This window comes from Bos mutus, chromosome 9 (genome assembly GCF_027580195.1).
Source record: "Bos mutus isolate GX-2022 chromosome 9, NWIPB_WYAK_1.1, whole genome shotgun sequence".
NCBI classification, from domain to species: domain Eukaryota; kingdom Metazoa; phylum Chordata; class Mammalia; order Artiodactyla; family Bovidae; genus Bos; species Bos mutus.
Genome location: NC_091625.1, coordinates 76,052,181 through 76,078,864, shown reverse-complemented (window position 1 = coordinate 76,078,864; position 26,684 = coordinate 76,052,181). Strand labels below are relative to the sequence as shown.

General features: G+C 45.3%; 1 protein-coding gene across 6 annotated transcripts in view; it reads right to left on the bottom strand.

Moving 5' to 3' along the window:
• Window positions 1-26,684, bottom strand: part of ARFGEF3 (ARFGEF family member 3) — a 178,387-nt gene that overhangs the window by 43,620 nt on the left and 108,083 nt on the right. For all 6 annotated transcript variants that reach the window (XM_070376749.1, XM_070376752.1, XM_070376750.1 and 3 more), the window contains 10 exons: window positions 25,426-26,336; window positions 16,114-16,280; window positions 14,782-14,947; window positions 11,377-11,484; window positions 10,819-11,034; window positions 10,547-10,657; window positions 8,713-8,863; window positions 6,374-6,691; window positions 4,249-4,382; window positions 217-362 (listed from right to left, as the gene is read on the bottom strand). In XM_070376749.1, coding sequence (XP_070232850.1) covers window positions 217-362; window positions 4,249-4,382; window positions 6,374-6,691; window positions 8,713-8,863; window positions 10,547-10,657; window positions 10,819-11,034; window positions 11,377-11,484; window positions 14,782-14,947; window positions 16,114-16,280; window positions 25,426-26,336 — 2,428 coding nt within the window. The remainder of the gene's footprint in view (window positions 1-216; window positions 363-4,248; window positions 4,383-6,373; window positions 6,692-8,712; window positions 8,864-10,546; window positions 10,658-10,818; window positions 11,035-11,376; window positions 11,485-14,781; window positions 14,948-16,113; window positions 16,281-25,425; window positions 26,337-26,684) is intronic.

The following is a 26,684-nucleotide window of genomic DNA, read 5'->3' as shown; positions in this document are numbered from 1 at the left end:
TAAAGAATAAGAAACTGGCTGTATGAGGTGCCCAGCTAAGTCACATAAGTATAAAGAAGGGTCAGAGTGAGACCAGGGCAGTGCCACCATTGGGTTGATAGGAGCCATGGGGTGTAATCAGAGAATGATGATGCTTGTGACCAGGCAATGTGGCCACACTGCCTTTGTCCCCACTCTGCCTGGAGTCCCCAGGCCTCCCACTTTCAGGGCGCTCACCTCTACTAGGTGTGGGGCCACGAGGCTCCAGCAGCGCATCACGTGGAGCAGGGGCCTCGATTTGCTCCGCACAATCCTTAGCATGGCGTCCCCGAGGCGGAACAGGTGGAGGGCACTTTTGCGGTCTTGGGTAGACTTCACTTCTCCTACAAGAAGACAAGACCATAAAAGCCATCAATCCCAAACTCAGAAATAGTTTGACCTGTCTAAGCATGGCTAGAGGATGAAAATCAAAGAGTCACAGTTGATAAGTAGGATTATTTGGTGTGAATTTGCCAAGATAGGAAAGGAGCCCGGATTCAAGCATGAACAGGAGTTCGGTCGACAAGGTCAGAGCCCACCCATCTGTTCACTACAGCATCCCTAGTGCCTGCTGTGACAAGTGTGAACAATACTTGTGATAAGGAGGAATGATGTGGTTAAGTATCAATAGAAAGGTTAGGGTATCGGCTGCCCAGGCCCAAATCTTGGCTCCATCATTTAACAGTTGGGTTACCATAGACTGGAAGTTTACCTAATTCACGGTTTCTCATTGTAAAAGTGGGATAACAGTGCCTTCTCCTTAAAGTTACTTCAAGGATGAAATATGACCAATACTCAAAAGTACTCAGCACTGAGAGAGTAACAGGCAGGAAGGCCAGGGGTCTCCAAATGGAGGAAATAGCCTGCAAGTGTCAGACATTTTTATCTCTCTTAAGCGGCAGGAGGAAACAAACTAGCAATATTTTTTCCTTCTCTATACAAATTTAAAGGGAGGTTTCTCTCAAAATACTGTGTTGCCATAATGACACCTGGTTTTGCCTAGAGATACCCAATGCCTTTTTCTTATGGAAATGTTCGTCTTAAGCTATGCTAAGGTACTATGCCTTTACCCCAAACTCTGTCTCCAAGTCGGTTCCACCTCTCGGCCCAGAACCTACTTGACAAACCAGTATGGATATTGTTCCCCTAATCTATGTAAATGAAACTATTTGTATGGTGGTCTGCCCTTCTTCAAGATTCAAGTTAATCATTTTATGGCCCAGGATAAACCATTTGGCGCCAAGATTATCCCAAAATGCATCTTATGGGTGAGGGGCCTGGTGCCATTCTGAATTTTAAGACATTCCTTTCTTTCATTAACAGACTGCTAATGACTATATAACATCCAGCTGAAGACTAGCATGGGGGTACTCTTTCTGCCCCCTTCTGATGCCTATGTCAGAAGCTTTCTCTATCTCCTTTATACTTTAATAAAACTTTATTACACAAAAGCTCTGAGCGATCAAACCTCGTCTCTGGCCCCAGATTGAATTCTTCTCCTCTGGGGTCCAAGAATCCCGGTGTATTCGCGTGATTCAACAACAACCTTTCAGCACAGGCCTGGCACAGACTACCTGCCCTCCACTCTTAGCAACAGTGGCTGCAGTTATCGTCCCATCGTTCACAGCCGCTGTCCACTTTGTCAGCCCTTAACAGCACCTCTGAAGCCCCTGCCAAGCAGGTCAGGCCCCTTTGCTACCCAGTAACACGCGATCTAACCTGCTTTGTCTTGCTTCTGTACAATTCTTGCTTGCTCTGATTTCTTGCTACTACTTTGCCACCTTAGTCTTCTTCACTCTTCTTGCTCATGTCCTCCTGCTCTTCCCGCAATGCCCACAAAATGCTGATCACAATCAGCCTCTACCAACCAGAATATGCCTTTCTAATTAGCCTGGCCATATCAAACAAACTTCAAAATGACAGTAACAAAAATCACTGACATTTACTGAATGTTTACCCTGCATGAGACATTGTGTTGGTTCTTTGTGTCTTTAATCACTTTTATTTTATTGAAGTATAGTTAATTTACAATGCATCAATTTCTACTGTCAGTTCAGTTCAGTTCAGTTCAGTCACTGCTCAGTTGTGTCCGACTCTTTGCGATCCAATGAATTGCAGCACTCCAGGCCTCCCTGTCCATCACCAACTCCCGGAGTTCACTCAAACTCACGTCCATCGAGTTGGTAATGCCATCCAACCATCTCATCCTCTGTCGTCCCCTTTTCCTCCTGCCCCCAATCCCTCCCAGCATCAGAGTCTTTTCCAATGAGTCAACTCTTCGCATGAGGTGGCCAAAGTACTGGAGTTTCAGCTTTAGCATCATTCCTTCCAAAGAACACCCAAGACCGATCTCCTTGCAGTCCAAGGGACTCTCAAGAGTCTTCTCCAACACCACAGTTCAAAAGCATCAATTCTTTGGTGCTCAGCTTTCTTCACAGTCCAACTCTCAAATCCATACATGACCACTGGAAAAACCATAGCCTTGACTAGATGGACCTTTGTTGGCAAAGTGATGTCTCTGCTTTTGAATATGCTATCTAGATTGGTCATAACTTTCCTTCCAAGGAGTAAGCGTCTTAATTTCATGGCTGTAATCACCATCTGCAGTGATTTTTACAGCAAGGTAATTCAGGTATACATATATATACACATATGTATATGTTTAAAATATTATTTTCCAATACAGTTTATTACAGGATATTGAATATAGTTCCCTATGCTATAGGGAAGCAACTTTGTTGCTTATCTTATATATAATAATTTGCATCTGCTAACCCCAAACTCCCCATCCATCTCTCCTGCACCTCTCTTCCCCATTGGCAACCACAAGTCTGTTCTGTCTGTGATCACTTTAATTTTAAAAGCAAACCTTAAGAAGTAAATGCAACTATTGCTACGTAGAGATTAGAAAACTGAGGATCAGAAAGGTGAACTGACTTGCCTAAATTGACAGCTGATAAGCGGTGAAGGCAGCATTTTAACTTGGATCTGATTGATTTGATCCTCCTCCCAGGTCTGCTGCTGCTTCTTGCCCCTCACAGCTTTTTTTTTTTTTTTTTTGTAAGTTCAGAGTCTACTGATTTCTCCATGCAAAATACTTTGAAGGTTGCCCCTGGGCTCAGAGATTCTCTGGCAGTTGGCTGGGTCTGGAAAGTTGGCTTTATATAGCTAAGGTTTTAAAGTCTATTAAAAACTCACAGGAAAGCACTGTGGTTCTCAAATTAGAATCTGCAGTAAGAGTCAACATTCCTAATGGTTGGAAGGACCTCAGAGGCTGTGCCCTTCAACCTGCCACCACAGTGTGATCCTGGCACATGGCTCTGTGCCTCTGCCTGAATTTCTGGGAACAAGGTACTCACTGTTAACAGCACAACAACCTGGCTGTAGATGGACAGTGCATTTGTGAGCAAAACCCGCCACTCACTTGGGACCTACTCATGGGCGATTCAATACAACTCTACCCACTCTCCCACATGTTGGCCTTCCAGAGGGTGTTCACCTGGTAACATCCATGAAGACTGTGATTCTGTTGTTATTTAGTCGCTAAGTTGTGTCCTGACTCTCTGCGACCCAATGGACTGTAGCCCGCCAGGTTCCTCTGTCCATGGGATTTCCCAGACGAGAATATTGGGGTGGGTTGCCATTCTTCTCCAAGGGATCTTCCCGACTCAGAGATCAAAACTGCATCTCCTGCTTGGCACGTGGAGTCTTTCCCACTGAGCCACCTGGGAAGCCCAGTGATTCTGACCCACCATTAAAGCCACATGCCCCCAGGGCAGGTTTTCTAAGAGCGGCCTTGAGGCTTCTGTTGAGTGTTCCATTTTTCTCTCCCAGGCCTTTCTGGAATTAGAAGCTGCTTCTGCTTCTGCTAAGGCAGGTGTGTGCTTTGTGATACGGAGAAAAGTTCCTACGTGCATGTGAAGCTATCTACAGCGAGTTGCCACACCATTTCTACATCACAAGCAAAACTTAGCAGAACAACAGTGATAATACCTGCAACTGTGGCGGCTGCAACATTTCCATTCACAACGGATAATAACCAACCCCCTACCAGCACCACCCACACAGATCATGTCTCAACTCTACACGACAAATCTGCTCTTGAACTTAGCCAGGGTGACCGTGTATGAAAGGAATGGGGGTTCAAGTCTTCAGGCAGGCTGTTGGCATCAGAGATCTGGGTTGTTTGCTGCTAGCTTCATGGCACAGTTTCTGCAGGGAAAGAATTACCTGGCATTGCCAGCGAGTAATCAACTGTTTCCGTAACAGAATGGAAAAGCTGGGACTGCGATGCTTTCTTCAGCTGGTAAAGAAAACCTCCCAGAGCCATGAGGTTCAGTTTATCTGTAGCATCTTCAAAGAGCCTGGATGAAAGAAAAAGACTTGTTACTTAGAAACAATTCAGCAAAGTCTTTATGCAGAATGATTATGGTAATTTTCTTAAACGTGATTAATAAAAATGTTGTGTAAACACTATAAAGAAATGTATGGTATTGTTGTATCTATTATTACTGAGTACAAGCCTGCTCTAATTACAAGATTTTAATCTGAGGGGCACAGACCATCCTAAAGAAAAAAAAAATCTTTGTAGCCCCATGGCATAGCTGAGATGAGCACTCATTAAATGTTTGGCAAGAAGTTGAAAGATGGCAAAGCATCACTCACAGAGGCTTAACAACTGGGAATGGAATCCTCACAATTAACTTCAATTTCATAAACTATAGTAAAGAAAATCCCAGTAAATTAATCAAGGCTTTTGTTGGGCTTCAACTGATGAGTATAATGTTGGACTTGGTCCAGAGGAGGATTCAGAAGCAGGGTCAACTTGATCTGTACGTCCCCTGGGGCAGGAAATGACCTTCTTACTCCTCTGACTCATATACCCAGAGCCTTGGGACATGATAATGCTCAAGCATTTACTGCAATAATGAATATTCCCTAACATGATGGACCTTGCAGTTTCTTGTTTTCCACTCTGTTGGGCACAGACATTTCTAGAAGGAGTTAGGGAGAAGGAAGGGAATGCAGGCAGCAGGGCTCACAGGAGGATCCAGAGGCTCACCGGACCTCGGAATGATGGACCAAACACCAGTCTATGTGGCACTTGAGGAATGAGGCGAGTCAGCCTCCCTCTGCTCTGGGGTCAACCCAATGCCCAATCTCCAAATCCATGATGACACCAGACGGGCAAGCAGCCCTCTGGGCTGCCATGTGCTGTGAAAGGGAGAGTGTCTCCAACAGAAGTTGAATAACAAGGCCCTGAAGAGGTGACATGAGGCACACGGTTTTAAGATGGGTAAATTATTGAAATAAATACATCTTTCTCGTGGCTTGCAATTTCAATACCATTTGGTTTCTAGATCTCATTAGTCATTTCTTTTTCTTCTTTGCTAGTGGGAAGAATATTACATCCCACCTGACACCTGTATACCACTTTTCAGATTCCAAAACACTTTCAAAGCCACCTTAATGGTTAAACAGGAAAAAGGGATTATTGTCCTGAGTTAGTGGATGAAGAAACTGAGTCTCAGTGCAACTATTTACACAGACACGACTATCCAGTTGGATGATATCAAAGCCAGGAACGAATTCGGGTTTCTGAGCCCAGCCAGCAACGCTCTTCCTACATCTCTCTGCACTCCCGTGTGAGCCTCACTGCACCCGTACTGGGTGGTCTGGGGCACAACTACCAAGCATGGGGAGTAGAGAGGGGTGGGCCCCAGGTGAAGGTGACCAAAGCGCTCTCCACATCAAGAAGGGCCACTAAACAGCTGGGATGCCTGCTGATTTCTCCCTCTTCACCTTAACATGGTTGCTGGGCATCAATTTAGAATAGATCATACTCTTGGGTATACGATTTTAAAATATTACCATCAAAAATAGTGAACATTTACTATTTGCCAAGCTCTGTTCTAACTGCTTCAAACTTATTAATTGAACCTTATGGCTACCCTATGAGTTACTTTATGACTGTATTTTGCTATGAGAAATCAGGACCCACGGAGAGGAAGCTGCCTGTGGACACAGAGTAGGTGCAGAACCTTTGCCCTGGGTAGACTGCTCTCCGCTCAAAAGCCTCCAGCCATCGTCACTAAACAAGAGTTCATACTGAGTGTGAGACAGAAGTGGGCTTGAAAAAAATTACAAGAGGCTTCCATGACTGGCTAACAAATCAAGTTGTCCTGGGAATGATTTTGGAGCAGAAGAGAAGGATGCAGTGTGGTCAGCAGGGGAAGGGTGCTCTGGGGGGCAGGGGGAGAGAAGGGGAAGGGGAGAGGGAGGGGAGCAGGGAAAGGGGAGCAGAGGAGCCTTCCATTCCCCGCTCCGCCCTGGGTGTGTTGGGAATGACACGCACCTGTCAGCCTGCGTGGAGAGCGTGAGCACCACCTTGGCGGCACTGCTGCCTGTCATGAGGCTGCCCCCACGGAAGTCAGAGGCCCGGCCTCGGCTGCCTTCTCGGACAAGCTCCTGGATGGAGAGCGGTTGGATGATGGGGGCCGTGCTCAGGGAGCTCTCCTGCTCCAGGCTCTGCTCCTGGGGTGAGCCCTCACTCTCCAGGTCCCCAAGGAGTCCGCCTCTGGGGGCCTTCTGGGGCTGGCTGATGGTCAGCGGGGGCTGAGAGGTGCCATCGCTGAAGTGGGTGTGTTCCAAGGTGCCCACGTACTCGCACACCCTGCAGAGAGTCACACATAAGCAGCTGCTGAGTCGCAGCCAGCCAGGCCAGCATGGTCAACCCCACAAGGAGATACGGAGGAGCTGGGCCAGCCTCACGGCCCTCCTGAATCACTGCCCTCCTCCAGCGAAGGCCGCGTTCCTCCCCCCTCCCCGCTCCCTCTCTCTTCACTATATACATTTATTTTGAGTTGGACCACACAGCCTGGAGGTGGAGGTGGGAGTTGGGGGGATTCCTCTGGGAAAGTATGGGAACAAAACTCTGTTCATCTCAGTCTGTCCTGTCCAGATACTGGCTTATCAGGACTTTGGCTGTTTGAATGCATTTTCCCAAAAGGCCCTCTTCCCTCTCTGTCTTGTGCTCTAGGATTTGGGAAACATCTCCTTTCTCTGAGATCCCAGAATGAATATGCATATGGTGGACTGGCTCTCTGGCCACAGTGGGCCCTCATTTCAGGGATTCCGCCCAGCTTTGTCCCACTCGGTCCTGACAACTCCACGTAACCCCTACTGGAGCGGAGTAGTCACCTGATCACAGTCAACTCAGAGAAAAGACACAACGTAGTACAATCTTAGTACAATCTTCAGCTTCCAAACAAACTGTTCCCTGACAGGACCTGGGACTGGAGACCCTTCATCCCAGGATAAGTCCAGCTACTAGGAAAGACTACTTTGGATAATCTACTCTGATGTTCCATAATTGGGCCAGTTTTTTGATCCAAATAAATCGCTTAGGTACAAGTTAAATCTTTTCCCTGTTTGCTTGTGAAAGCAATGGAGAACATCTGGTCACCAGCCCCCACAGTAGAACCCACTGTGCTCCACACCAATTCATCCTGGCCCTTTCACACGCTCCTCTCCACAAAAGCCTCTTGTGGGCTTTTCAACCCTAGAAGGATCTTTGAAAGTCAACCAAACTCACTCAAGGCTGGATTTTCTTTGAGGATGATAAACAGAACCTAGGTTAGGCCACTGCCCTAGGCAAGATCAGGACACCTGAGCCTGGCCGTGGGGCTGTCATCCTGCTACCGAGCGCCCCTCCGCTGCTTGGCCAGAACTGAGCTTGGAGACGGCGGGTATATGCCGAGGAGAAGGGCAAGAAGGCGGGCAGCCGCCCTGTGCCTGCTGCTGGGGGATGGTGGTCCTTCCTTTGTCTCAGGCCTGGCTGATTGCCAGTGCTGGAGGAGGAAGGGCTTTCTTCTTGGCTGTGGGAGGACTGTAGTGCTCTTCCTTTGCTTTTATTTTACAGGTGTCACGGGAGGTCCTTTTATTTTGATACTGTAAAGCTAAGAGCCAAACTTTTGGCCAATTTTGGCACAAAAGGCTACTCCATTTTTTTCTTTGTCTAGCTAAATTAAAAGTTGTATTTATTACGTATCCATGTAATTTATCAAAAGTCCTTTCAGTAAAGACATTACTAAACATACAGGAATGTTATGTTACTGACACATGACCAGCTTTTAAATATGCCTTATTCACCTAACTTATGTGGTCTTTTACCAGACTCTGTTTAAGAATCAGTTTTTCTTCCCTGAGACAACATATCTGCCTCTCAGACAATGTCAAGTGATAATTCACTGTTTTCTAAATTTAGTTCTGTCACTGTGTTCTTCAACATATATATTCAGTTAAGCCCTTATTCCCTCTTCTCTTTTTAATCTCTCATTTAGCGTTTATCCAAACTCTGTGACTTACTGTAATCTACAGGGCCTTCCCTGGTGGCTCAGTGGTAAAGAGTCTGCCTGCCAATGCATGAGACATGCGTTTCATCCTTGGGCCAGGAAGATCCCCTGGAGGAAGGCATGGCAACCACTATTGCATTCTTGCTTGGGAAATCCCATGGACAGAGTAGCCTGGTGGGCTACAGTCCATGGGGTTGCAAAGAGCCGAACATGACTTAGTAACTGAGCACCACTGAAGTACTGGCAGGCATGGAAGTCTACTTCTTCCGCACAGCACCCTCTTCCCCACCCCCGTGGCAGGCAGGTGGCAGGCCTGCAGGGCGGGGACCCCATTGCGCACCTGAACACGTGTGGCCAGCAGTCGGGGTTGTGGCTGCCCATCTCCAGGCCGACACTGAGGATGGCGTCCATGCACAGGACGTGGGCTGTGTGCAGCCACACCCCCTGCAGCTTCCCGATCTGCTCCAGCTTCTGCTCCACTTTTAGTTTCACTGCACCAGAAAGACATTCATTACAGTACCGTCCAAGTAAGGGAGACAGAAGGGGAGTGAGAATGGAGGGAAAGGAGAGAACGTGTGCTTGTGCAAGGGCAACAGGAAACTGGAGACGTCGCTAGAGGTCACTGGCAGTGAAATCTTCAGTGACACGTCCCCGAGGCTCATCATGCAAACTACCCAGCCCACAGGCCCACAGACACTGGTGACACCAGCTCTGTGGTTTCAGAAGTGGATGGATTCAAGCTGGGATCTGGGTCAGTCACAGCAGCGAGGATGGGCTTTGAGTGCCAATCCCAGCTAAAGCCGTCTGTGCCCAGACCCGTCTTCTGGCCCTGTATACTCATACTGAAAATAAGAAAGAATTCCTGGCAGTCAGCAAGTCCTCTCTGAGGTTTATTTATTGTTAGGTGTTCACAATGATGACCATCTAAAACAACATGCTTGTACACTCTGAGTACCATGATGACTGCTTTATAACTGAAAATGCCCATATTTTACTCCCAGAGTTTACATTTATTCTTGTGATCTTCAAATAATACTTTTAAAATTGTAGATAATGTGTGAGAAAGATGTAGAAGGTGACTGAAAATGTCAATTATGCAAAATGCCAAGGCAGGGACAAATGAGAGCATCCTCCATGAACCAAGCTGTCCAGTCATTGGAAGATGGGTCTAGTGGGATAATCAAGTCCAGAACCCAGAAACACAGCATGCTCACTTCAGAGGAAGCCAAACCATGCTCCTACTGTAAGGGGCAAACTGATTTTTAGTAAAGCATCATTTGTCTCCTGGATGTGATACTGATTTAATTTTTTGTCTATAATTCAAATATTAGCTGTGGTTTAATAGGTTTTGGAGATATTTAAGTGCTTTTATGTAACTTATAGTTGTACATTTTTAGTGCAAGTGTGATACCCTTTTGCTATTAACAGTGGGGATGTGTGAGAGTTGGTCTGCTTTCACATGGGTCTCTATTACTCAAGTTCGAGGAACACCAACCTAACCTGTATTTTCTCAGCTAAAAAGATGCCAACTCTTTCTGTGACTACTTATTTTTTGCACCTGATACAATGTTAGCACAAGTCGGCCCAAGCTCCCAATTTTTCCTCGTTTGCTGCCTGCCATTCATCTTCCATTCCTATGAGACAGGCTATTCTCTTATCTAGATAACCATCTGCTTCATCGATGAACCGATTTTATCAAGTTAAAAATCAACTCTTTCCTCAGTTCACAAAGCTTGGGTTTTCTCCAACAAGAAAACCCTGAGCCTCCTCTCGGGATTCCTCCATCAGTGTGATCCCTGCTTCAGAACACAGGCCCTTCTGCCCTCCCCCGTAGCCTGAGGGGTCCTCAAATGTGCACCCCTAGGAAGTTCCAAAGCCAGTGGTCAGAGAACACCAGAGGTGTGAAGAGCTGAGTTGAGGGGCCTCTGGCTAGCAGCCACATGCACTTTCTTAGTCACCGGGGGCCAGTATATCTCTTATCTTCACAGGGATCTACTGAGCATCTGGAGGATCAGCCCATAAAACAGACGTAAGTCTGTGGTCGGGCAGGGTCTCGTCATCAGTGGTGTATACAATGTGCCGTGTATCACATATGCAACAGGGAGGAATGTGTCTGCTTGTGTGCGCAGACCTCACATGAGGTTCCAGGTGGATTCTGGCCTTTCTGTCGCTACCTTGTGCTATGGCATCACTGGGTTCCTGGGTTTCCTTTTCCTCTTTCTCCTCCTGGACACAGGAGGCAGCTGCCATCTGGGCGAGGGCCGAAGCACAGTTGGCTGCAACTCCTTTAGAGAAAACAAACAAATCACCCTTTAACTGAGTTTATTCTCTAGCCGTTCATCTGGCAAAACTACTTCTAAAAGACTTGTCCACCAGGGCCACTCATAACGCATTCCTCAGGGACACCCCTTGGGCCACGGGTCAGGAATACCCTACCTTGCCTTACCTAGAGCGCAGCTCAGACGCGCGGCTTTCCGTAGCCCGTCGAGGCTCATGCAGATAGCATCGCGTTCTTTTTGGTTCTGTTCTTTGATGCCTTCAGCTCCCAAGATGAAGGCCAGCCCTTTGGAGCTGCCGGCCATTCGGCCCGTCAGGGGGGTTGATAAAGTGTCGATCAAGTTCTTCCAGCAGCCAATCAGAATATAGCGAGCAAATGCCACACCTAGAATGTGAAGGGGCGTGGGTTACCTTCCAGAGGCAAAAATGACCTGGTGATGAATGCCATGGGATTCTCTGGCCATCCCATTAGCATTACTGAGGTGTATGCAATTTTACTACAGGAAATACAATGGAATGGATATCAGACTGTTTCAGTTAATGCTTATAAATAATGAATGTGGCATCAGCAGCTGGGTGATGCCAGTAACTTCTATCAGGTATTTTCCTGCCAAGGCAAAAATCTTAATTCATTTATGTCAGCACAAAAAGCTGCCGCATAATAACTTAATAGATGATAACACACACAATGGATGCATATTCATAAACCCAAGATCCAAGTCACTACCTGCCACCGTGGAGTCATCAATTCTCCTGCCCTGGGTGAAAGGAGACTCCATCGAAGCTGAGGCCATCAGCTGCCCTCCAATTGCACTGCTCTCTAAGCCATCGATATCTGTCAAGGAAAAAGGGCAAGGTGTTTCCCCTCCTTTTTAAAGAACACTGTAGTCAAAAACAGCTACCACAATATTCATTTTTTCCCCCAATGAATAGCCATGGGATTCATTATGTACCAAGTATATAATAACCTGTTATCAGAATGTTAAAAATTTTTGTTTTATCCATTCAGTACAGTTTTCTTTCATTGCTAGAGCTTTCTTCTGTTAGACTGATGCATATTTTTTCTTTGAAAAAATAAAGATAAATTCTGCTATCTCTGTTAGAAAATCTGTTGATTTAGAATATTTTGACCTTTGAATACTCCCTTTTATTCCAAACCAAGGCATTATTCCCACATTTTATATGTACCAGGTTACTCCAACATGGATCTTTCAGTACTTCCTCATAAGAATTAAGAGGAGAATAAGTCTCTTTGGTAAGATTATCATATAACCTGATTGGAAAGCACCCACCACAAGGGAAGCCCAAGAATACTGGAGGGGATAGCCTATCCCTTGTCCAGAGGATCTTCCCAACCCAGGAATCGAACCGGGGTCTCCTGCATTGCAGGTGGATTCTTTACCAACGGAGCTATTAGAGAAGCCCTTGGAAAGCACAGTACCTTACTAATAACACTGTACCATTTTCAAAGTGTTTTCACTTAACATTTTTTTTTATTAGACCTACAACTCTGTGTAGGCAGGCAGGGTAGGTATTATTTTTCCTATTGATATTTCATGAAGGAGGAAATAAGTTTTCAAAATAAGAAAATTGCCCAAGGTCATGAGGCTGGCAAAGGAAGAAATCGGACTTAGTATTCATATTCTTCATACAGTGTCATGGGTCAGTTATATCTCAGTAAAACTGGGTGGGGGAAAGGCAGTGAGAAATATCTGACGACTCAGTAGGAACAGACTAGTTTCACTGAATTAATTTACTGATGGTCAAATGGTCTAATGACATCCTAGAAACTGCCATGTAACAGTTTTGTTTCCTCCGTGCTAGCTAATGAACTGATGAATTCAGGTAACACAAAGCTTATCCAAGTGCTAAAACCCCCAGTTGTACAGAACACTCTGACACAACATGACATAAGGGATGGCCACAGGTAGTACAGTGTTGATCACCAGATTGCTATTGCTTTTCCTTGCACAAAATGAAGACCAGATGGACGTTTCTAAGCTCTAGGTTAATTGCTGCTCAAATTCACTTGTCACTTCATACTTGAAATCTGTTACAAAGAATCACAGAATCTAAATCTGTAGAATTCTTATGAAAAGCTTCTGATTTTCTATCACTAATCAAAAGCTAGATAACTTTTCTATGGATGAAGCAATTGAACTTATTGTTCCATTATAAAAGACACAGCTGATTAACAGTGATGACCAATGAAAATGGCTCCTGTGAATAGCCTGGTATGTGATCATTTTTACATCTACTAAATGACTCCTTGTACTAAGGTTCAGGGAAGAAATTCAGAGATTAATTTTGGCAGAAAGGATGGCATTTGAAAATTAAGACTGGCAGGTTTAGGATCCTCATCTAAATTCCAAGGCACTTAGAAGCTCTGGGCAGGACTGTAATCTCGGTCTGAAGGTAGTTTGTGGAGTCTGATGGAAAACAAGCATTCCTTACAAGCAGACTGACTAAATGTCTCATAAATGTCTTCATAAATATGAATTCCTATTTTTCAAACTGATGTAAATATTATAATTAATAAAATAAATGGTGTCTGTGTAGGGCCATGCTCTACTTATACCATCAGCGGAAGCCATGAGACGATCACTCAGATCAGGAACCAGTCTAGGAACTCAGATCAAATATAGGACAAGCCTGAAGATCTAATTTATGAAGGTTCCTGATAACCAGTCCAAACTTTTGAGCAACCCCTGATCTTGACCTGACATTGTGGTTATGCCATGTAAAGCCATGAATGGCTGCTTTTGCCAAAATGTTGCCTTATGACTGCATCCCATACTGCTTCCAAAAATCTCTAATAGAAATGAAAACTCTGGATGCTAAAGACATAGATTCTGGGCAACTATCTTGCATTCTTTTTTTATATAATATTTTTGTAACTTTTAATTTCAAATTTCAGAAGTTACAAGAATAGTACAAGGAACTCTCCTTGAGTGTATGTATTAAGTATGAGACATATTATTGATATATGTATTATTGATGTGACATCACACACACATATCACAGATTCACCAGTTACTTTCACCTTGCCCCATTTATTCCACAATTCTCTGTGTATGTATCTATATTGCTTCTTAACCAATTTAGAATAAGTGGAAACATCCAGTCCTTTTACCCATAAATACAGTATCATTTAAGTTAAGAAATCTAACACTAATAAAATTTTATTATGTAGTTCAAATCCATATTCAACTTTAATCAACTGCCCCTTCATGGTTTTTAAGAAAAATTTATTGGAGTATAGTTGATTCATAATGCTGTGTTAGTTTCTGCTGTACAGCAAAGTCAATCAGTTATACATATAGCCACTCTTTTTTAGATTCATTTCCCACATATGCCATTACAGAGTACTGAGTAGAGTTCCCTGTGCTATACACAGGTCCTTATTAGTTACCTATTTTATATATAGTAGTGTGTACACATCAATCCAATCTTCCAGTTTATCTCTTCCTACATAATTTTTAACTCTGGTACAGCTGGGAAGGTAAGGGAGGATCTCTGATATGGACAAGAAATGGGGAAGAAGCCAAGTTTAAAATCAATGATTTTACATTGCTGGCAAATTCCCAGGAGCACTGAATCATACAGGGTATCTTTTGTGAGAGCTTCCAGGAATAACTCTGGGCTTTGCGCCCAGACAGTACTTCATATCCCCAGAAAAAGTCTACGGTTTTATCCCAATGGACACAGATGCTAAGTAATTCATAATCTAGGCTTCCCTGGTGGTTCAGATGGTAAAGGATCCACCTGCAATGCGGGAGACCTGGGTTCGATCCCTGGGTTGGGAAGATCCCCTAGAGAAGGGAATGGTGACCCACTCCAGTATTCTGGCCTGGAGAATTCCATGGACAGAGAAGTCTGGCGGGCTACAGACCATGGGGTTGCAAAGAGTTGGACACAACTGAAGGGACTTTCACTTTTAATTCCTAATATAATGGGGCACAGTGAGCCTGCAGAGTCCCACATGGAAGAAGGACAGAAAGCTGTTGTGAGGTGAATTCATGACACTTCCTGGGAACTGTCACCAATGGCCAGGGAGGCTTTATGGGTGCTGTTTCAAAGCCTGAGCCCTCCCACCCCTGAGCGCCACGGAGCCCTGCAAGGAGCCACTGACCCGTCAGCATGGTGATGAGGGGGAGGCTGTTGTCTTCAGGGCTGCCCCAGTAGCCGGCTTCTCCGAGCATGTTTCTGTCAAGAACCTGGTGGTAAAGTTCCTCAATCCAGGCCTGGGAGAAGACCATCAGCACCCCGCTGGTCTGGACCTGCTTCATGAACTCTTTCTGCAGAGAAGATCACAGGAGAAAACGACCATATACGACCCCCTGCAAACAACAGGCTCCCACGTCCCTGGAGTCACTGAGTCACTGCTTACAGGAAAAACACGACTCTGCTGATTGGGCTCAGGAGGTCGGAAGGGAAGCGGAAACTGTGGTGGAAAGGTCACAGACTTCATGAAGGTCCTTTCACTTGCGTGATCCTTTTAAGAAACCTACAGAAGGAGTGGGCTTCCCTGGCGGCTCAGTGGTGAAGAATCCTCCTGCCAATGCAGGAGATGTGGGTTCAATCCCTGAGTGGGAAAGAGCCCCTGGAGAAGGAAATGGCAACCTGCTTTCAGTATTCTTGACTGGGGAAATCCCATGGACAGAGGAGCCTGGTGGGCTACAGTCCCTGGGATTGCAAAGAGTAGGACATGACTGACCAACTAAACAACAACAGAAGTAAAGATACCACACTTGATATTTTTACTCTCTGGCGTGTGGGAGGATTAGAAGCTGCACAGAGACGTTTCAAAGCACCTCCTTCTCACCACCCCGTCAGCACCAGAGGTGACCTGTGCTCCCTGAAGGACATACGTGTCTCAAGAGATACCTGATTGACACTCATATAGCCACCACTCACCTTCAGAAGTGTACAATCTGTTCATCGTTTACCAGACAAATGATCCCTTCAGGCAGCTTCAAGGCTGTAGGCTCTTGAACTGGTGCTGGGGTCCACTATGGAGGGGCCTGCTCATGCCAGGGAGCCAACCATGAAACAGGCCCTCCCATCACTCTCACCGCCTTACAGAGGGACTTTGTTATCAGTGTTAGGCAGCTTGGCTCTGGGTATGCATATGTCTCGGTAGATTTCAGAGCCCAGCGCTTACTTACTAAGCTGATCACGTTTTTGAATGTGTGTTTAATGCCACGCAATGGAGTTACTGGGCCACTGGCAGGCAGCCAATGCGGGTACATTGGTGCTCTTTGCTCCTGGAACCAAGTGGGTAGCCCTGTGGTTCACCGTTCTGTGCAATCTGCACAAAGGTTCCTGTGGATGGTGAGTGCCCGCCCTCCACAGCCCTGTGGGTACGGCCAAGTCATCCCTCTCTGGCCAACGATGCTCGGGTGCCAGCCCAGAGGCCGCTGTTGGTCCTTGGCAGGCCTGGTCGGGAAAGACGCACACTCACCATGGTGCTGGGTGCCAGGGTGGGCCGCTTGCGGTAGTAGTCACCGTGGGAGAGCTTCAGGTTGAGCAGCAGCGCGCAGTGCGCCGCCGAGTACAGGCTGTCCGCGTTCATCAGCATCTGCAGGCCCAGGCTGCTGTTCCCATCAAACCCTGGTGAATGCATCATACCTATGGGAGAAAACCCAGAGACCTCAAACAGCACGCTGGGCAGACACTGCTGACCACTTAGTGGAGCCACCAACCAGTCCCAGGGACAAAGACATCTCGTAGAACAGCCAGCGAGGAACAGTGTCATGGCAGATGTGTGCCCTAGCCTGGTGGGAAAGAGCAAGCACTCCATAGCAAACCTATTTGGGAAAACCTTGTTGGTTACTCCCCAGGAGCTTTGGTAAAATCACTTAAACCCTTCTTTACCTAGAGATAGGCAAAATAACTGATTACCTCTATCTACTGCTCAAACTCTCCAAATCACAATATAAAAAAACCCCGACACTCCCCCTGCCTCCTCTTACTCCCCTCAGTCATCCCAAACTGTCTGCTGTTCTTTGACCTCACCAAGTCTGGACACGCCTCAGGGCATTCACATTTCTGTCCCCTCCACACCTACCCCACAGAGGTCTCCCAAGATCTTTGGATGACTTGCTGCCTCCTTGATTCTTTCAGGGCTCTGCTCAAGTGCTAGCTTGTCACAGACATTCCCCTTTAATTCCATCCAAAATAGCATCTGGCCCACTACCCTCATCCTCTGTAATATTCCGCCTCACCAGGCATTTTTATTCATTGCCTTAATGGCATTTATTAATAGATTTTCGCTTACTGTTTGCCATGACTACTATTACATAAGACCTATGAGAGGGAGGGATTTTGTCAGTTCTTTTCACTAGATAACACCAGTGCCTAGAACAGAGTCTAATACATAGTAGATTCTTTAAAATTATTTGCTGAATGAATGAAAATGAACAAACAAGTTCACTATGGCAACTAGATGCAAACATTTAAGATGCTTAGTGCAGTAACTCATAAGCACAAACTTTGCTAAAAGTGGGCTTCCCTGGTGGCTCAGATGGTAAAGAATCCGCCTGCAATATGGATGGCTACCCAGTCCAGTACTCTTGCCTGGAGAATTCCATGGACAGGAGAAGCTGGCAGGCTACAGTCCGTGTCCAAATAAAAGTCCATTATTACTTTTATTACTTCTAAAAGTAATAATGTTCCTCAAAAGCTAAACAGAATTACCGTATGACCCAGCAATTCAGCACTCTTAGGAGTTTACCCGGAGAAGGCAATGGCACCCCACTCCAGTACTCTTGCCTGGAAAATCCCACGGATGGAGGAGCCTGGTGGGCTGCAGTCCATGGGGTTGCTAAGAGTCGGACACGACTGAGCGACTTCACTTTCACTTTTCACTTTCATGCATTGGAGAAGGAAATGGCAACCCACTCCAATGTTCTTGCCTGGAGAATCCCAGGGACGGGGAGCCTAGTGGGCTTCCGTCTATGGGGTCGCACAGAGTCGGACACGACTGAAGCGACTTAGCAGCAGCAGCAGCAGGAGTTTACCAGGAGAACTGAAAACAGGAATTTGAACACATACCTATATGTCAATATTCACTGCAGCAACTAACACAAATAATAATGTAATATATTAGAAAAACCCCTTTGAATCAGGGACTTGAAAAGGGTGCACTGCATAGTATGTGAATTATATCTCAGTAAGAGCTGTTAACACAAGGGAGACACAGATGTAAAGAACAGGCTTCTGGAATCAGTGGGAGGAGAGAGTGGGATGATTTGAGAGAATAGCATTGAAACATACATCACCATATGTAAAATAGATAACCAGTGCAAGTTTGATGCATGAAGGAGGGCACCCAAGGCCAGTGCTCTGGGACAACCTAGAGGGATGGGGTGGGGAGGGGTGTGGGAGGGGGGTTTGAGATGGGAGGGCATATGTGTGCTTATGCCTGACTTGCTGATGTATGGCAAAAACCATCACAATATTGTAAAGTAATTATCCTCCAATTAAAATAAATTAATTAAAATATAAAAGCTATTAACAAACAAGGAAACAGTTTCAAATATATGTATAAATAAATAGTTATTGGTTTCCTCCAACTATTTTTTCAAAACATTCTTTTACATTTCATAGTATGCTTTTCATTTTGAAAGGTACCTATATTTTGTTTTTTGGTTTTTTTTTAACAAATTAACTGGAAAAACAAAAACCAATGAAACCTCATGCTCTAAAGATGGTCTCATTCAGCCAGAGAAAGCTGCTGTCACAGAGAGCTTGGGGGTGACAAAACTTACCCAAGTCCACTTCTCTTCATCTGATACTATGTTCGCCCCAATGCTACATTTGCTCCTGTAAACACCCTGAGGATGGATTTAGGGATGTAGGTGAAACAGCCCATCCTAAATATGTGCATGCAAATGACATGCACCCAGAGGTGATGAAAAGAGAAAGCAGCAAGGAAGAGAAGGGCCACTCTCTGGCTGGGCAGGGATTGGAGGTCTGGGGCTTCTTGCTGCCTGGCAGCATCTGGAGGTTGGCAGGACCCTGGAGGAGGACAAAGTATATGCACAGGGCCTCCCGGCCTTGCCTGAGCATTCCAGGCCCCACACTGGCAGGGAGGTAGCAAAATCATAGGACCCACAGAAAGCCTGTGAAGTATACAATGAGGGTTCACTGGTGACATGAACCCAGACCCCACACAAACTCCTGCTTCTAGATTTACCTTGGCATGGGACCCTGAGGGCTGCTGCTGCTGCTAAGTCACTTCAGTTGTGTCCGACTCTGTGTGACCCCATAGACGGCAGCCCACCAGACTCCCCCGTCTCTGGGATTCTTCAGGCAAGAACACTGGAGTGGGTTGCCATTTCCTTCTCCAATGCGTGAAAGTGAAGTCACTCAGTTGTGTCCGACCCTCAGCGACCCCATGGACTGCAGCCCTCCAGGCTCCTCCGTCCATGGGATTTTCCAGGCAAGAGTACTGGAGTGGGGTGCCATTGTCTTCTCCGCCCTGAGGGCTAGCAGAGATCAAATGTCTAGCCAGCTAGGTAGGTTGCAGGTCAGGAGTCAAATTTGTTTTAATTTAAAGACATACATATTTCCTGCACAGTTGAAATTCATGAGTTATATTGTGCTTCCCTGGTGGCTCAGACAGTAAAAAATCTGCCTGCAGTGTGGGAGACTTGGGTTTGATCCCTGGGTCGGGAAGATCCCCTGGAGAAAGGGATGGCTACCAGGAATTCTTGCCTGGAGAATTCCATGGACAGAGGGGCCTGGTGGGCTGTATAGTCCATGGGGTCACAAAGAGCTGGGCATGACTGAGTGACTAACACTTTTACTTTCATTATCTATATTACCTTTTCTGAAGTTTGGCACTTGATAAATATTAGGTTGCTTGCAATAAGCTCACACTTGGTCATAGTGAGCTTCTAGATTCCAACCAAACACTACTGATCTGAGGAACAGCAATCCCAAAGCCTATGAGCACGCCCCTCTGTCAGTGGCTGTGGGAGGCCAGCTGTTGCTTTCTCACCCCCATGGGGGCCGTATACAGACACCATTTTCTTCTATGGAGGATAAGAGGCATTTTGGCTGGTATTGAATGTGCGCTGTTCACATTCAATACCAGCTTCCTATTAAAGATGGACTTCCCTGGTAGCTCAGCTGGTAAAGAATCCCCTTGCAATGCAGGAGACCCTAGTTCAATTCCTGGGTTGGGAAGATCCAATGAAGAAGGGATAGGTTACCCACTCCAGTAGTCTATTAAAGATATTAATATCATAATGAAACCCAGGTTTGTCTGGATGTTTGCAAACTACCCCCCACCCTACCCCAAAAAACTTTAATTTTTTTCAAAGAAAAAGCCCCTTGAATTATGTGGAATTAAGGAGACATCTCAACTGTATGTTTAAGTATTGGAGAACAGGGGGCCCTGAGAAATGCCAAGTAAGGCTGACCTCAGCCAGGATGGTGGACCCTGATAACCAGTCAGGGACAAATGTTTGATGGGAGTTTTGGGGAAAATAAGGTTTGAAGCTTTTGACACGGAAGGAAATAATGAGTAAAATATCTGGGTTATGACTCCAGGAAACTCTTTCTCCCCTTCTCCTGTTTTTGCTTTCCTAACTTTCTCTCGGGGAACAAAGGAAATCTGCCATTCCTCTGTCTCACAGGGACAGAGGTTTCTCTTTCAATCGTCTTTCATCTTGGAGGGAGAGCTCTGCCTCACGTGGACCCAGCCGCGTACCCAGTAGCTTCAGCTGACCCACAGCAACAGTCAGTGGGATCCACTGAACCACTAAATGCAGTACCTGAAGAGAACCAGCTTACTGGCAGCAGGACCACAGAGTGATGAGTCTGTAATTCAGATATAGAGACCAATTCCTAATTGGTAAAAGTGCTGTGGAGGTCACCAGAATTAAAAAAAAAAAAACTAACAACTTGGTTATAGACAATCACTACAAACTACATTTGCTTCATTATTACCATTTTTCTAGATTTCATATATATGCGTTAATATACAATATTTGTTTTTCTCTTTCTGACTTACTTCACTCTGCATAACAGGCTCTAGGTTCATCCATCAGAAAAGACTTTAGACACAGCAGGGAAAGAAGATGATGGGACGAACTGAGAGAGTAGCACTGAAACATATATATTACCTTATGTAAAACAGATATCTAGTGGGAAGTTGCTGTATAACACAGGGAGCTCAACACAGTACCCTGTGACAACCCAGAGGGACAGGATGGGTGGCGGGGGGAGGTTCAAGAGGGAGGGGACACGTGTATACTTATGGCAGTGTCAACGTTGTTTGTATGGCAGAAGCCAACATAAGATTATAAAGCAATCCAGTGGTCATGTATGGATGTGAGAGTTGGACTGTGAAGAAGACTGAGCACCGAAGAATTGATGCTTTTGAACTGTGGTGTTGGAGAAGATTCTTGAGAGTCCCTTGGCCTGCAAGGAGATCCAACCAGTCCATTCTGAAGGAGATCAGTCCTGGGTGTTCTTTGGAAGGAATGATGCTAAAGCTGAAACTCCAGTACTTTGGCCACCTCATGTGAAGAGTTGACTCACTGGAAAAGACTCTGATGCTGGGAGGGATTTCGGGCAGGAGGAGAAGGGGATGACAGAGGATGAGATGGCTGGATGGCATCACTGACTCGATGGACGTGAGTTTGAGTGAACTCCGGGAGTTGGTGATGGACAGGGAGGCCTGGAGTGCTGCAATCCATGGGGTTACAAAGAGTCGGACACGACTGAGCGACTGAACTAAACTGATCCTCCAATTAAAAGTAAATTTTAAAAACCTGCTACATTTAGAAACAACCAAAAGATTTTGAAGTCTTATTTCAAAGTACTCATTTCTACATGTAAAAGTTAATGTCACAACATATTGGATCTGATGGGACATTTTATAGACCTAAAAGCTGAGCAGTTTGCAACGTTGATGGAGCTGCATTCTGGTCAAATAAAATTCACGCAAGTGCTGTTCTGCACATGCTACAAATAAGTACTGATTTGAAAAACACAAAAACACAAGTGTGAAGGTTTACTTCAAATTTTGTAAAAGACTTTGCTAGGATTATATTTCCCAATTCTCCTAGGAAAGGAGGTAGGGCCTTTGGAAGTCATTCTCTGGAATTACTTTGTTGTTGTTTTTCAGTTGCTCAGTTGTGTCCAACTCTTTGTGACCCCATGGACTATAGCACACAAGGCTTCCCTGTCCTTCACCATCTCCCAGAGTTTGCTCAAACTCATGTCCATGAATCGGTGATGCCATCCAACTATCTTATCCTTTGTCATCTCCTTCTCTTCCTGTCCTCAATCTTTCTCAGCATCAGGGTCTTTTTCAATGAGTCAGCTCTTTGCATCAGGTAGACAAAGTATTGGAGCTTCAGCATCAGTTCTTCCAATGGATATTCAGGATTGATTTCCTTTAGAATTGACTGGTTTGATCTCCCTGCTGTCCAAGGGGCTCTCAAGAGTCTTCTCCAGCACCACAGTTTGAAAGCATCAATTCTTCGGCGCTCAGCCTTCATTATGGCCCAACTCTTGCGATGGTACATGACTACTGGAAAAACCACAGCTTTGATTATATAGACCTTTGTTGGCAAAGTGAAGTCTCTGCTTTTTATTATGCTGTCTAGGTTTGTCATAGCTTTTCTTCTAAGGAGCAGCGTCTTTTAATTACTAAGGGATGTTGTTTGTAAACATGAATTTATCTGAGAGCTAAATCTTACATTCTTAAATGCTAAAACTTCTGCAGCTGTTATTTTGTATGGATAATTTTAATTTTACATAGAAGGGCCTAAATGTAATTCTACCATTTCTTGATTACTTAAGGCCATCATCACTGCAACAAGGGGCAGTGCTGTGATCTGATACACAGCTCTTTTGGGGCATCACTGATAGGTGCCAGACTCTGCCTTGTCACCAGGGACACCAAGCTGGTTGGAGAAGTTGCTAAGCTCCTCTTCCCAAGAATGCTTTCAGTTGAGAAGATGCACAGGTTCAGAGACCCTACCAAACCCCTTCCAACTCAGGTTGTACTCCTTCAGCACATAACTATTCACATCTTTAGGGATCAAAGAGCAAGTTCATCAATTTACAGTCAATAAATATTTACTGAGGATAAATCACACATATCTTGCACCCTTCGGACACAGCACAATGAAGTTTCTCTATAAATGTTGACTGAAGAAGCATTTGTGTGTGTGGGTGCACATGTGTGTGTATGAGATAAACAGAGATAAAGAGACAGAAGAGAGAGAGACACACACAACACAAATACACTAGGAATGTTCCATAAAAGAATGTAAAATTTAATAATGGTGCACATAAGGTACTAGGGAGAAATACAATTTTTAAGAACCATATTTATATATTTTTCTTGTATTTCAATGACTAGAAATGAAACATAATTTTTGAAATGAAATGAAACATGATTTTGTGTGTATGTGTGTATTCCTTCACACAAATTAAATATCCCAACTATTTTTATATCTAATTCTTAAAAGAAAAATATTGAGAAAAATGTTGGGTAGTCTTAGAAACTGATATTTTACTGCCTTAACAAGAATGCAATGCAGTTAGGAAAGTTGAGAAATTATATGCATCTCTTTCTAATCACTAGGTACATTAGACAGTTACTGAGTAGTCCAGGATTAGAAGTGCTATATCTCTGCTGGTGCTTTATGCTATAACTTTGGATCACTCTCATATTAAAAAATGTTCTTCCTTAAATATACCTGGATTGATTTGACAAAGGACAATCTGCTCAGCTTCTTAAGATACTTAAGCTCCTTCTTAACAATACAGCAGTCACTTCTACCAAGTTCCAATAACTGGGCTACAATTTTTTTGTATTTGTGTGTGATATAGATGGGGTTGTAGCTTCCAAGGAGCTAAGAGTCTAGAAAGGGAAAGGTGGATGCATGAACTCATATAACTATGACAAATATATTAAGTGTCATGACAGACACATGTTCAGGGCTCAGTGGTGGAAGAACAAGCAATGGTCTTAGCTTTTGACAGTTCTGTGTGGTCAAAAGACCCTTGGATTTCAGGGGAAGGCACGGTTGAGCACCCTGAGGTCAGGCAATCATTTATTCCTGCTATAAATTTTTTTGCACTCATTAACTGCTTTCTCTCTGTAGCACTATGAGAGAATAGAAAATACATATATTGGTCTCTGCTCCCAGTTCCTGGCACAAAGCTCCTAAAACCCTAATGACTTCCTAAGTGATAAGAACACTAGGAATACCTCTTATTCTAATATGTGTCTTTGATCTCATCCATGACCCAGGGCTCCTGAAACTCTCATAAATTCCCAAGTAATAAGAACACTAAGACGATCTCTTTTTCTAAAGAGGTGACTCTGGGTGGGCTCCTGGATAACTCCTTGATAGGAGCAAAGAATTTTTGGCTCCACCCCCACCATGCCATCCTCAAGAGAGAGGAGAGGAGCTGGAAATGGAGTTAATAATTGATCACACCTACATGAGGAAGCCTCCATAAATCCCAGCAGTAGAGGTTTGGGGAGATTCCAAGTTGGCAGACACATCCACACCAGGAGGGTGACCCACCCAACTCCATGGGGACAGAAGCTCCTGTACTCAGGACACTCCGAGACCTCACTCTGTGTATCTCTTCATCTGGCCATTCATCTATATCCTTTATCAGATCCTTTAGTAAATTGGTAAGCAAAAGTGAGTGTTTCCCTGAGGTCTGTGAGCTATTCTAACAAATTAAGTGAACCTAAGGAAGCGGTCATGAGAAGCTCTGATTTATAGCCAGTCGCTTAGAAGAACAGGTGACAGCCTGGGCTTGCAGCTGGCATCTGTAGTGGGGGTTAGGTAGCATCAGAACTGAGTTATATTGTAAGACACTCAGCTGCTGTCTGAGGTTTGCTTGTTGTTTGAGGGGAAAACTTTCACACATTTGGTGACCAACTGTCAGAAGTACAGTGCTCTGTGTGACTCATAAAAGAGGGAAGAGGCACCGTAAGGAAGAACTGGGGTTTTCTCTACATATGAAGGAAAAAGCTGCATGCTCCCTCTACAAATACCTTACAAGAAAATGATCTAAATTCACTATTAATAAATTCATTATTCCCTGTGTTAAATGCTGCTTCCCTATATTGTTTACCTCCTTTCTTCACCAAAATCCTGGGTGATCATTTTCAGCCCTTCAGCAAAACTAGTATAATTCTCTGGTATACCCTGGCCAAGATAGCCCACGGCACACCAGTTTAAATGCCGTTTGGGTCACAAGGTTGACATTTGGCAGACAGAAGGGTCTGAGATTGGAGAATGCTATGCTGACATAGAACACTGGAGCATCGCACACTGTGGGAAGTTCAGGGGAATTCAGAATATAGTGGTAGGACAGCCTGCATCTGCTCCAAGACCTCATCTGAAATAATTAACATGTCAACAAACCAGAAGTGCAACACACTATGATTTTAAGATATCAAAGTGTAGAAGCATAGGAAGAATTCAGTGTTCTGAGAATCCCAGACTGTCATTTTGTTTCAGTCAGCATCAGCTTTCTAGAAGGCACTTACCTCTTACCCTCTGCACATTTATCCACCTCTCGGTGTATTCTAGCCATCGACTGCTGCACAATTTGAACAAACCACCTCCAGTCAGTTACAGTCCTTGGCTCTCTTTAAGAAACCCAAGATTCATCAAGATGCTCTGAGCACTTCAAACTCCATGCATGCTAGTAACTGCCCATTAAACAAAATGCTCTGAATATTCTAGTGGACTGCGTAGCAAAAAAATGAATTACAAACCTGAGCAGAAGGTAGAGACAAAGTTCTGGAGGGCTGAGTCTACCTCTTCCACACTGGGCAGGGCCAGGAGGCGCGGCAGGAGACCCTCCAGCGACTGCACGAACAGCCGGGCGCTGTGCTGGTCAGCCTCCTGGTTCTTCAGCAGCTTGAGAGACAGAGCTGCGGTCCGCAGGGACCTGTGGCCCAGGCAGTCCCGGGGGGTCTGCTCCTCATCAGCTAAAGAACAGTTGTCGGATCCAATGTCCGACACGTCCGATCTCCCGGAGTCCTTTTCAGCCGCCATGGAGTACTGGTCACAGGAGTCGAATTCTGTCCGAGAGAGGTCTTGGTCGTCCACGCTGAAGTTGCTCTCACTGTATCTGGATCCGTAGGACCTCATCCTGCAGTCGACGGACAGGAAGTTGGTTATATCGGGGTAGGCAACCGTGTGGCTCCTTTGAACCACGTCTGGCTGGTCCACAGCTTCTGGTTCTGACACTTTACTCAGAGTCTCCTTGCCCTCCTGGACGGCTGGTGACTTGAGGCCATTCTTGGGGTTTTCCGAGTGGTCCTCGGGTGTGGTCTGACCCAACTCTCCCTCCAAGGTGGTCTGGCCCGTGTCCGTGGTAACGCTGATGCTGATGTCAAGGCTCCGCTCATTCCCCAACTCCCAGGGTGTGTGTTCCGAGGACAGGACTCGCCGCTGCCAGCGGAAGTCGGCCTCATTGATCTCCATGGAGTCGCGGCTGGACTCGGCCCCGTCCTTCAGCTCCTCCAGGCGCAGCAGCAGCAGCTGGACTTGACTTTCGCTCAAGCCCCTGCCCTGGCTGAGCTCCTCCAAGGCTCCCAGCAAGGTGCAGACGCAGGACACGGCGGCGTAGCAGGCCTCGATGCCGCCCTTGATGCACGCCTCGGTCATGCCGTCCATGATGCTGAAAGTGTTCAAAGGAGCAGACGGCATCAGTACAGGAAACATGGAAAAATGCTACCAAATGAACAAGAATTAGACTGGTGAACAGTTAGGTATTCAAAAGAGATACTCTTGATTCACATAAAATCAAATGATCTGGGCAAAAAGAATAAAATGAACAATAAAGGAAACAAATGTGCTCAGGCTGGAAAATGGCCCACTTTGAATCACAGTCTTTAGGATGCCTGGTTTATGTAGGTACAAATAAAGATTCTGATGCAAATTTATGATCTTCACAAGGACAGGCATAGAATTATCTCACTTTTGTAACATGTTCAGTTTTCCAAACAGAAAACATTTATAATGCCTC